General features: G+C 35.3%; 1 protein-coding gene across 6 annotated transcripts in view; it reads left to right on the top strand.

Annotated features, from left to right (window-relative positions):
* cabin1 (calcineurin binding protein 1) overlaps positions 1–13,179 on the top strand; it is a 154,608-nt gene that overhangs the window by 113,921 nt on the left and 27,508 nt on the right. For all 6 annotated transcript variants that reach the window (XM_089119272.1, XM_039675057.2, XM_039675058.2 and 3 more), the window contains one exon: positions 11,485–11,559. In XM_089119272.1, coding sequence (XP_088975398.1) covers positions 11,485–11,559 — 75 coding nt within the window. The remainder of the gene's footprint in view (positions 1–11,484; positions 11,560–13,179) is intronic.

Raw genomic sequence — 13,179 nt, forward strand, 5'->3', positions numbered from 1 at the left:
TTTCTTTTCGTTTTGTTACTTTATTTAGGCTATTTTCAAATGCATAAAGTGTACAAATAAAAACGAAAACATATCAAGAAAACACAATCTATTGAGTCAGCATGATAAACCCGTTAAAGGGCTGCTCACGTCTTTTGCGCGCCCAAGTTCGATTTCAAATGTAGGCACGCGGTGTGGGCGCTCAAAATACATTTAAAATGCAATTCATAACTACAATGATTTAAATACACCTATTCTATATTGAACATTTTTTATTTCTTTATTTCATTTTGATATTTTTAGTAAACAATTTGAGTGTCCTGCTGTCATAGAGACGAAAAAAAGCTTCATTAAAAGAATGCAATTCTTGAAAAGAACCTTTCAGTGATCAGTTCTTCAAATATGAATATTTGAATATTCTAAAGAATCTATTTCCACTATCAATAGAACATTTCGTGTGATGGACAGGTTCCATGGATGTTAAAGGTTCTCCATCGATGCCAATAAAAACCTTTATTTTAAAAGGCGTAGAGGAAAAACCCCAACAGCGACCAATGTCTGGCGATTAAATACTGTGAATGACCCTTTATGACATACGTGTTACCAAAAACCTCATTTGACTCTATTTGATTCTAACACACCAGAATGCACTGCATGAGTGAAACATTTCCACATTTCTGGTTCATTTGAAACTGTCAATTCACGTCATGTTGATCATGTGTCGAAGGTTTTCCCATGCTAAATGGACAACATAAACATTCAGTTAAGCTCCAGGAAGTCCTGGATTTAAGGCGTTTGCTGCGGCTACCATGAACCTCCAGTTCTACCACAGCTTTCTCTAGTAAATAATCTTGTGCTATGCATTCAGACTCAATCATCATTCTATGCCATCATTCGAGTATTCATGCAAGATTTGGATTAGTGTGTCCCAAATCATAGAACGCCAGGACCTGGAATTGCAGCCTTGTCAACGTGTTTCAAATTATTGATTTGATCTGTTCATCTGTGTCGATTAATTTACTCATTCAACCAACATTGCTAGTGAATGAATGCATTATAAGTGCTCAATTTGCAGGACAGAGTAAAATGAATCCCTTCCTGAAATTCAGGCCCTGAAAGTTTTATTACAAAAGTGCCTGGATACACTGGTGGAATTTTCCAAAATATGCATCCATTTGTTCTTTTGGACTAATATTAGCCACAACCTTTTGCACTTAAGAAGAAGAGGAGTTTGTGACTGGTCTCTTTTGACCTTTAAAGTTGTAGAAAACCTTTTTAAAGTGATGAATATAGATAAAAGCTAACAAGGTGCGATCACATTAGCAACATTTCGTTAGAATTTTGTCGGCTAAAAAGGTCCATTGTCTTTAGTGTAGTGATGTATGAAGCTCAGCTCACAGATACCACACAGAATCAAGCAGCTTTCTGTTGGTCACTGAGGCACATATGAATGGAAATGGTTGTGAAATCTTCATGTGGAAATCTTCCACCCTCAAAAGAATTAAAATCCGGTGGATTCCTATTGAAATGACTGGATTTCTCTTATGTGAAATGAACACATCTTAAACGAGTAGTTCACTTTAAAAAAAAAAAACTTTTGCTGATCATTTACTCGCCCTCATGTCATCCAAGATGTTCATGTCTTTCTTTCTTCAGTTGAAAAGAAATTAAGGATTTTGATGAAAACATTCCAAGATTTTCTCCATATAATGGACTTAACTGGGCACCAAATGGTTCAAGGTCCTACGAACGAAGGTTCACCGAATGAAATTACTCAAAAAAAGATTTGTTCATTTTGATGAATGAGTTTGAACAGGAGAGTCACAAACGCTCATCGCAGAACAGAGCAAGGCAAGCATTTGTGCTTAAACGTAAACTTTTTTATTTATTTTTGGACCTTGAACCGTTTGGTACCCATTGAAGTCCATTATATGGAGAAAATCCTGGAATGTTTTCATCAAAAACCTTAATTTCTTTTCGACTGAAGAAAGAAAGACATGGACATCTTGGATGACATGGGGGTGAGTAAATTATCAGCAAAAAAAAGTTTTTTTTTTAAAAGTGAACTACTCCTTTAAGGATCTGCTGATGGGCCGATTCCTAAAGAAGCTTGTTTCGCCACCGAATAAAAAATTGAAAAGTTAAATGTGACTTTTTTTCTTTCTACTTTCTAACTGAGTTTACTATTCTGACTTTATAACACGCCACTGAGAGTTATTAGATTAAATGTCGCAATTATCTTTTAAATAGTTTATTCTGAGAAACAAGCTTCCATGAATTCCAATATCAGTTTTTTATTTTACACTCAAGAAAAAGAAAAAACCTTTAAGTAAATTTTTATTTTTAATTTGCTCTATTGCTCGCCAAACTGGCCTTAAACAATCACAAAAATCCACTTTATCCATTTTAAGTCAGTGGCAACCACTGCATTTACATCACAATCCAAAGAAAATATGTTACACACATGTTGCATGTGCATCTTTTTAATTTTACATTTATTTGTATTGCATAATTTCAAGATTTAAAGCAAAAAACAAAATGGTTTGATTTTAGCTTAGTAAAATAATGCTACATAATTTCCACACAAAATAAAATCTGGGGGAAATTATTGCAATGTAGTTTGTGTGAAACTCCAGGAAAAGAGTAAAACAAAAATGGTTAGAGCAGAAAAAACATCCGTTTCAGATTGATGACCGGTCAACCGCCGCAGAGATGCAATTATGACACAGTATGATACTGTGATGCATTTAAAATATCAGCAACCAAAAATATTCAGAAATTTTAGTTTGACCGAAATCATCGAGTGAAATGGTGACGTTTAATTAGTGCTGCTCCGAGATTGCTTTGGTAACTCTTTACAATAAGGTTCATTAGTTAACATTAGTAAATGCATTAACTAACATGAACTAACCATGAGCAATGCATTAGTTACAGTGTTTATTAATCTTTGTTAATGTTAGTTAATACAATTAAATGAGTTAGTTAATACATAGTTTATATATAATACATATATTATATATAAACTATATATATATATATATATATATATATAAAATATAATTTTATAATGAAATTCAAATAAATGTCCATCTTTAAGTGGGGTGACCTTTGCAGTCGGCATGCTAACTAAAAGTGTTTCATTAATCGATCGATAAACGTTCGTTTTGGTGTTTCGGTAAAAAGTTGAATGCCGTGCAATACTAGTCTTGCTATAAAAGTTTGGACAACCTTTGCTAACTTATGAAGCTTTTCTAAAAAATTGCTTGCATATGATGATTATTTTTTATTAAATATTGTAAAATGTGGAAAAAATAAAGAATGAGTAACATTGGACACTTTTGTTTTTAACTGCTCAAGCTCTGTGTGTAGTGTGTGCTGTTGCTAAGAATGTAGTCTTGTGCGTCTGAGTGGTTGTTTTGCAATGCTTTTGTGTCACACACCTGAAATCTCACACCACAATAACCGGAGAAACAAGTCCTTACATACACACACATGCACACCAACCCTAAACCTACACATATGACTCTACACACTGCTAGATTGAGTGTAGGACAACTTGAAGTGAGATTTTGAAATTGCGTTACTTTCTAAAAAATGAATACTTAATTACTTTTTATGAAAAGTAATGCATTGCATTGTCTTTTTCTCACTTGAGCTGGGCTTGCTTTTTTAACAACATCAAAAAAGGTTCCATTTTTGGGAAATGTCAAGGCCCTTTCACACCAAAAGTGAAACGAATAAGTCTCAGGCTCAGTCTCAAGGAAATGCATAATTACTCCAGTTCAGTAGAGGGCGCCACTCTGGATTAAAGAACTATTGGATACAGGAGAAGCTCAACACTCTTATTTCTAAATATAATCTAAACTAATTTTTGCTTATTAGTATGGTTGAATTAGATCATTGAAGGTCAGCAGCAAAGACATTGGTTAATAAAGTGAGATTAAATAAAGTATATTTGTGTAAATTTAATATAGTTTCTGATACAATTCTGATAATGCATTTTAATGTTTTTGTGCAAGTGTGATGAGTAAATGCATATTCACATTTAGTCTAGAACTAAAATAACCATCATGTTTACACAGTGCACACACACACACAACACCCCACTTTTTCTCTCAACATGGGGACAGGAGAGCCATCAAATGTGAAAAAAATAACGCGTTACTTATTTGAAAAAGTACGATATTTTATTGTAAATTGCAAACATAACCAGTTACTTGAAAAAGTAGTCTGTATTGTAAAAGTAATCTAATTACGTAACTCAAGTTACTTGAAAAAGTAGTCTGTGTTGTAAAAGTAATCTGATGACGTAACACAAGTTACTTGAAAAAGTAGTCTGTGTTGTAAAAGTAATCAAATTACGTAACTCAAGTTACTTGAAAAAGTAGTCTGTAAAAGTAGACTGTTTTAAAGTAATCTGATTACGTAATTCAAGTTACTTGAAAAGTAAGTCTGTTGTAAAAGTAATCTGATTACGTAACTCAAGTTACTTGAAAAGTAGTCTGTATTGTTTGAAAAAGTTGTCTGTATTGTAAAAGTAATCTAATTATGTAACTCAAGTTACTTGAAAAAGTAGTCTGTGTTGTAAAAGTAATCTGATGACGTAACTCAAGTTACTTGAAAAAGTAGTCTGTATTGTAAAAGTAATCAAATTACGTAACTCAAGTTACTTGAAAAAGTAGTCTGTGTTTTAAAAAGTAATCTGATTACGTAATTCAAGTTACTTGAAAAGTAAGTCTGTTGTAAAAGTAATCTGATTACGTAACTCAAGTTACTTGAAAAATTAGTCTGTATTGTAAAAGTAATCTGATTACATAACTCAAATTACCTGAAAAAGTAGTCTGTATTGTGAAAGTAATCTGTTTACATAACTCAAGTTACTTCAAAAAGTAGTCTGTGTTTTGTAAAAGTAATCTGATTACATAACTCAAGTTACTTGAAAAAGTAGTCTGTATTGTAAAAGTAATCCAATTACATCACTCAGGTTACTTGAAAAAGTAGTCTGTTTTGTAAAAGTAATCTGATTACATAACTCAAGTTACTTGAAAAAGTAGTCTGTATTGTAAAAGTAATCTGATTACATAACTCGGGTTACTTGAAAAAGTAAGTCTGTGTTGTAAAAGTAATCTGATTACGTAACTCAAATGACTTGAGTTACCCCAACACCGCCTACAGCCGCCCGTTTATATCTTCCTGAGCGTTCAGTCACAGAAATCAGATTATTTCTTATATCTTGAAGGTAGATTATGTAGTAATGGTTAGGATTAGTGAAGGTGTCATTGTCTCTGTCTCTTTCTCTCTCCCACACACTGTTTAAAGAGAGCACCATGCTCCAACTATATGATATAAAACAGGCACCAGGGATGCCCAATCTCAGCCGGCTCCTCCGGTTGCCATGACCACAAGCACTCCAGAGAGGGCTTTTTAGGTCATTTTGTTCTATAACCCATCAGCATCTGTGTGTCAAGTTTTGGAGGATCCAAGAAATCAATAAGAGATTCAGAACTTGCCTAATCGGCATGTTTGCCATGTTTTAAAGGGATAGCGAACCGAAAATAGTAGTCAATCATTTTATCCCTTAAAACTAATTTTTGATCACCAAAATGACACATTTAATTATGACAAAAAATATTCTTCATGCCTTTAAAATATCTTTTTACACCCTTGCCTCATTTAGTATACGTGGTTCTATTAATATGCAAATGAGCCCCGCCTCCACTCACACCCTCAGCTCAGAGATCCACTGGTTGACGATCACACGTTTATCTGATTGATTACAAGGTAGTGTGTGACGTCAGAAACACCAGCGATTTCAAACCGTGTTTTTGAGACTGTCTTTGGTTCACTGCTGTTTTAATTAGAAAATACTTACACATAGTTTGTCTTAAAGCACATTAAAAACACCACATAGATATATAAACAACATTAAAAGCTGTATTTTCACCACAGGGGGACTTTAATATTTCTATTTATGCCTTCCTTCTGTATCATTACAGTTCCGAAAACAGTTTGATCAGTAAAAAATTCTGGTTAATAATGTTATTTTTATTTATTTATTTGCCTTTACTTTATACTAAGAGCTTGTGAGTAAACCTCATAACCTCAAACTCTCAGTAAAGCCTCGTAGAGAAGCTCCACCCACTTCAATCCTGAAATGAAGTGTTTGCATATATTTTGGAGACGGTCTCGGCTTGTTTACAGTGCCAGATTAAATAAGTCCAGCGTTTTAATGTTTTCTAAAGACTAATGTTTTATGTATTTGAGGAGAGTGGAAGAGTGTCTTACTCTGGTGTTTGCCATCTGGTCATCTTTAATCTTTTATAACTCAAGATTTGAGCCGAATGCATTAAACGACAGGAAAAACTGAGTGTCCACACAGCTACAATAAACTTTGTAACCTGTAAGTTGATTTGAAACTGATCTTGGGTAACTATGAGGAAATGCCAGTAACATAATGACACACTGAGCATACATAAAGCCACAATGCTAACATTGCATAGTAGCTGTTCTACACTAAAGGCCAATTTATACTTCTCCGTTGGGTGCGCGCAGTAGGTACGGCATAGCATACGCAGAGTCGCGTCCCATACCGCGTACCCTTCGCCGTAGCCTGACGTGCACCTCCTCAAAAATTTAACTACACGTCGCGACGACGCGGACCGCAAGATCGGTGATTGGTCGGCTTGGTAGCATCGCGTTTCCTCCTACGCATTTCCACAGTACCATCTCCTCCGACATCTTCTCTCATTTCTGCCTTTCAGTTTTAGTAATTTCACTAAAATTAACTGTTTTTCCACCTCAATAAGCTCCAACATGATCCGCTCTCTTTCAGGCTTGTAGTAACCTAGCTGCAACTCGAGGAATCAGAACAGTGGAACATTAAAACCCTCCACCGCCAACTAGCGTTTCGGAGCAGTACTGCAGAGCAACCAAGACCTGATTGCAGAAGTATAAATGCTCGCAAAGGCGTCGGCTACGTGCGTAGCCAACGGCGTACCCTCGACGCAGAAGTATAAATTGGCCTTAAGTCTACAAATTCCGCTGGTTTTAAAACATGCCACGCTGGATATTACCTGCCATTCATCTGAGTACTTCAACGGTTGGTGACATCCTGACATCCAAAAGCTAATGCCAGTGACTTACCTATGATGACTTGACAACTGAGCGTTGGCATTTCACTTGCATTGGATGCGTCAATGTCACATTAGACTATAGACCTCTTTTGCGTCGACGTCACAGTTACGTCACAGCGCCAGAGGCAAAACTGTGAAAACTGGAGGCGGCCAATACAAACCAGCACAGATTCAGATACATAATAGGAGCTTAAATTATTATTATTTATAATAGTATTAATAAAAAACGACGCATGCGAGAGAACTGAAGTAGTTGAAGGAGATCGCGATTCTCGCGCATGCGTCGTGGAAATCGTATTGAAGTCTCGTTTCAGGCCAACGAGGAAGAAAAGGAATAGTCGAATAAAGTCGTTATTTTTGTTTGTTTTTTTTCGCACAAAAAGTATTCTCGTCACTTGATAAACTTATAGTTGAGCCACTGTAGTCACATGGAATATTTAAACATTTTCTTCATTGACTTTCTGGGCCGACAAGAGTCATTCCTTTAGGAGCCAATGTGGTAGTTATACAGCTCTCAAATTTAATCAAAAATATCTTCATTTGTGTTCCGAAGATGAACGAAGGTCTTACGGGGTTGGTACAGCATGGGGGTGAGTAATTAATGTCTTAATTTTCATTTTTGCGTGAACTAACCCTTTAATCCTGTCAGATCGAGTGTGTACGGGTCGGCCAATCTGGTTCCGTCCAGTAAAATTAACTTATAAAAATGACCTTACACAATATTCTCCAGTCACTGTTAACAAAAAAATGCTAACAAAACTTGCTAACTAGCGTTAGTGAAGCACCAGAGGGTTCATTCTGCCTCCACCTAAGCTCCGCCCACATAAAACGCCTATAGGCCGTACTATTTGAATTCATTCATTTGAGTGGTTGACTCACGAAGGTAAAATATTAAACAGAACGATAAAATAACTTTATTAACCTGTTTAATGCTAATTTCAAATAAGCGTTTCTGTTCAATTTGATTGTTTCGTCCCTTGAACCGGTCCAGAGCCCTTTTCCATGAAAGTGACTCTGGGTTCGAAATGAGAAACAAGCAAGCCATATGACTTGAGTGTTATATTACAAGTCTTCTGAAGATTTCTGCTGGTTGGTTTTGTTTATACTTCTCTGAACTAGAATATTTACTTCATTTTTGTGAGTTCTTGGTGTTTCATACAGACAGAACTTTGTTTTGACTTGTTCATTTTCAGGACACCATAACACCATCTGCACAGTTTGGCGTATCATAGCTGTGGTAGAGATTATTTGTTCCTACCGCATCCTCTCGGGACCTCGGCCCGTGTTTGTGTGTGTGTGTGTATACACTGACTTTTATTCCATATTTGTAGATGGTCTGATTATGGTCCTTCATTAGCGTCGGCCTCTTCTGCCAGAAATCATCAACTGATTTCTGAGAGCTTTTCGGGCAGCTTTCACACACACACACACACACACACACACTGGCTAGTGAGCGTTTGTTTTCTGGTGGACGGTCTGGGTTGGCTTCATGTTTGTTCTCAAAATCCAATAAAATGTTCTTTTACACTCGTTTTAGAGCGAATCGAGCTGTTGTTTTAGTGCTATTAGTATTTGCTGATAGGGGTGTAACGATGCACTCGTGTCACGATTCGATACAAAATGATCGCGTACTGAACTCACAATATGATACTATCGCAATGCTTTATTTTATTTATTATTACTTTCTAAGCTTGTCGACATTTTGGTGGAATGGACTTTCAATGGAGAGAGAAATCTCTCAGGTTTCATTAAAAATATCAGTAACACTTTACCATACGGTCTCATTTATTAACATTAACAGCAATACTTGTATGAACATATGAGGAGGAGTGGCTTTAAAACTAACTTCAAGTAAAATATACAAGGACAACTATGAGTAAAGGCAGTACAGGAAACGTCAAGTACATTCTTAAAGGGGACATATCATGCAAAATCCACTTTTTTAGCCCTTAAATGCATTTTGTTGTACATTTGGAGTGTTTATAAGTACAGAAAAGATGAAATTATTCTCTTCAGGTGCTTCGTTTATATCTTTATATTCTGTTTTGGTCATATTTTTCAACCTGCTCAGATTTTTCTGTTCTCTATGACGTTTTTTGAACTATAACGTCGACGTTTTTGCAGCGAAACTGCCAAGTAAGGACATCGACTACCGGCCCAACACTCCGAGCAGTCCGCCATTATTATTTCTCGCTCCGATTTTGTAGTCCGAGCTCAATGATGCAGAAGTTACGAGAGTATAAAGAATAAAAAAGGGTTTGCCGATTGACTTCGTCTGAATGAGGGGTAAATTCCTTCTATCTTTGGAGACGACGAACAGAGCGTTTCGATAAGCTGTAAATATTGTTAATAAAAATAAAGTACTTTACTTTCTTAAAACACATGGTGGTCATGGTTTAGCAGTACCTTTGTTTTTGTTTTGAAGTAACGTTACACGTCTGCAGTATTATTGTTCTTGAGTTTCATCAATGGTCATTTAGCTGCGTTGTTTTCTGATGCTTTTCTAAACGCATCATATTATCAATACAGATTTTTTGTGGTAAGGTTATTTATCTTGTCAGTGTGCTTGTTTTAACAAGAGAAATAGTCGACTTTCACTAATAACACAAAACGGTTAACTCACATACCAATACATCCATATGAAGAGGTTGTTCTGCAGGTTCGTCGTCGTCTTTATCAACTCGCTCGCTCTGGCTCGAATATGTAAGGCTTGATGGACAAGTCTTCTGTTGTTGAGATTTTATTAACTTGTGAATAAAAATGTTCTTTGACGGTATCGTATATAATCGTATATCTCTAATCAAACTACAATAATGGCCGAGCGCGGGAAGTTGAACTGACCGTGAACTCATCGACCTGGAGAGCGGGCGGGGTGTGACGCATCTCCTTTTTATTTAAAGGGGCCGCTTCGAAACGGGTCGCTCAAAGACGCACATCAGAAAAGGGGCTTGTGGAGCTCTAATAATGAGGAATTCAGACCCAAGCGTTGCAGTTATGTTTTATATAGACCACAACGGTATGATTTATATGGAAAAATGAATGATTTAAAAGCATGATATGTACCCTAACCTTTAAATAAAACGGCACTGTACATAAACAGAAATAAAATTAGAATAATAATAATACAAATTGAAATCATATTAAATGGGTTCTTACAATTAGTAAGTGCATTAGTTAATTAAGTGCACCTTTGTTAATGTCAGTTAATAAAAATTGTCATGTTAGTTCACAGTGCATTAACTAATGTTAAGACTAGGGCTGTGCAAAAATTAATTGCGATTAATCGCATCCAAAATAAAAGTCTGTGTTTACATAAAATATTTGTGTGTGCTGTATATAATTATTTTGTATTTATAAATACACACACATGCATGTATGTATTTAATAAAATGTGTTATTCATATATAAAATATTTATATTTATATAATATAGATTATGTATTTATATATATATATATATACAGAATTTAAGCGCAAATAATTCTTAAATATATACATGCATGCATAGGTATTTATATATACAAAATAATTATATACAGCACACACAAATATATTATGTAAACACAGACTTTTATTTTGGATGCGATTAATCGCAAATAATTTTTGCACAGCCCTAGTTAAGACACAACTTTTTTGATTTAAAAGAAAGTTTGAATGAATGTTTTATTAAATGCTGTTGTTCATGTCAACTACTGTAGTTAACTAATGAAACCTTTTTGTAAAGTGTTACCAAAATATCTTCATTTGTGTTTGGAAACATGGGTGAAATATCCCCTATAATGGAGTGTCATAAATGAATCCTGAACTGTACATTTTAAGACTCTTGCCGTGAATGACCTCGCTGAATGATTCATGAAATGAGGAACAACAACTCCGTCAAGGTACTGGATGTCCGTTTATTTGTGAACGTGGGCAGTCATATGTTAAAGTGCTGAAGTGGGAGTTTTGTGTTGTGAACGTGTACGTTTTTATTGTATTTCCACTCTTTTATTCATAGTGTGACTGAAGTACCATAATTACAAGATGACAAGATAATTCTTCTCTGAACTATATCATCAGACTCAGAAATTATTCATTTCTATTCCGATGCTCATAAAATGGATCCATGTGCACAGTATAATATAAACAGTATAAACTATTCTTTTCCAGATTCCTGACTATAATCAAATGCCAGAAGTGTATCAAATGTCTAGGCCGCACATATCAAATTCAGAGTATGCTAATTGTTTTCCCGAGTTTTTAAATGGTTTGTAAAACGCGAGTGATGCGGTTAACATGACATGAGACAACACTGCAAACCTCGTGGCTGCTTTCACATGCTTGTGATGAATGATAGTGTTCATGTTATTTCTCATATTTCTGTGTTTCTGAAGGTGGATGAGGATGTAGCGCTGGATCAAGCTGTGAAGTTCTGCCAGATTCAAATGGCAACGTCGGCACAAAGACAGGTAGGACACACACACACACTCTGTCTCACTCCAGGAAATAACACACACTCCTGCTTTTCCCACTGGAATGCAAATGCAATTTTCTCTCCTCTGCTCACTCCATTGGAAACACAGCAGACTCGCTGGATGTTTTCACATTTGGATATAGTGTTACCCATTTCTGCTTCTCTTTCTCTCCTCTCCCACACACACTCACACATTTATTAGATGCAATAATTATCCGCCGTTTGCTAGTATACCTCGATTCCTCTCGCTGTTCAAATAATGAAAACTTTTGATGAGGTTGTGTTTGGGAAAGATTATTAACACTGCATACTCACTACATACTAAATACTGTCTACTATTTGAAAAAATGGCGTATGCATTATGCAAATTAGACTGTCATATAGTCGAACGTATCATTGTTGACAGTTTGAAGTGATGCACTAAAAAGGCACACAACTAAATTATGGACACTATTTTTTATTTGTTTATCAGCCTTTGTATTTATATAATGTTAATGTTAATTGTTTATTATTATTGTTTTAATACATTAAAGGGATAATTCACTTTGAAATTAATTTTTGATATGTTTTATCTTACCCCAAGGGCATCCAAGATGTAGGTGTCTTTGTTTTCACAGTAGTTTCAATTTTGACATTTTTTAGGTCAAACCGTTCTTGTCTGTTGGCCATATAATGGAGGTCTATGGTCACCACCTCAAAGAGCATGCACAGAGAAGACCAAATTAAATGTGATTTAATGACTCGTAAATGTAAGTACACACTGATGGCCTAAGACACGAAACGAGCGGTTTGTGTGAGAAAACGAACAGTATTTATATCGTTTTTACCTCTTATAACCACAGCCACGTCCAAGTGATCTGAGGGTGCGGGTGCTTTGTGGTAAAAACTATATAAATACTGTTCGTTTTCTCACACAAACCGCTCGTTTCTTGTCTTAGGCCATCAGTGTGTACTTACATTTACGAGTCATTAAATCATGTTTAATTTGGACTTCTCTGTGCATGCTCTTTGAGGTGGTGACCATAGACCTCCATTATATGAATGACAGACAAGAACGATTTGACCTAAAAGTATCAAAATTGAAAATACTGTGGAAACAAAGACACCTACATCTTGGATGCCCTTGAGGTAAGCTAAAACACACCAAAAATTCATTTCAAAGTGAACTATCCCTTTAATTGATCCTATATTTTAATGGTATCTTTTAAAATATAATTTAATCTACGTATTAATATGTTTTAAAATTAAACTTTTCCACATCCAGGTTTCTGTTGGTTAATAATGGATTTGTTGAAGTAAATCTTTCAGTTTTAATTCTTTCTGAGGACATTGTTTTAATAAAATATTCTCTAAATTTCTAATTAGTCTCAAAACGATGTTAAACTATCGCTCAATTCTTCCAGTTCATTCATCACACAAGTGTTTTCTGCGTTTCATTTCTGGTCACGGCTCTGCAGGATGCGAATAAAAGGTTTGAGGTCACTAACATTTCTTTACAGAAATGAATACTTTTATTATTCAGCAAGGTTGCATCGAATTGATCAAAGTGACAGTAAGGACATTTATAATGTTACAAAAGATTTTATATAAATGCATTATGTTCATCAAAGAACCC

This window comes from Pimephales promelas, chromosome 14 (genome assembly GCF_988280905.1).
Source record: "Pimephales promelas chromosome 14, fPimPro1.hap1.1, whole genome shotgun sequence".
NCBI classification, from domain to species: Eukaryota; Metazoa; Chordata; class Actinopteri; order Cypriniformes; family Leuciscidae; genus Pimephales; species Pimephales promelas.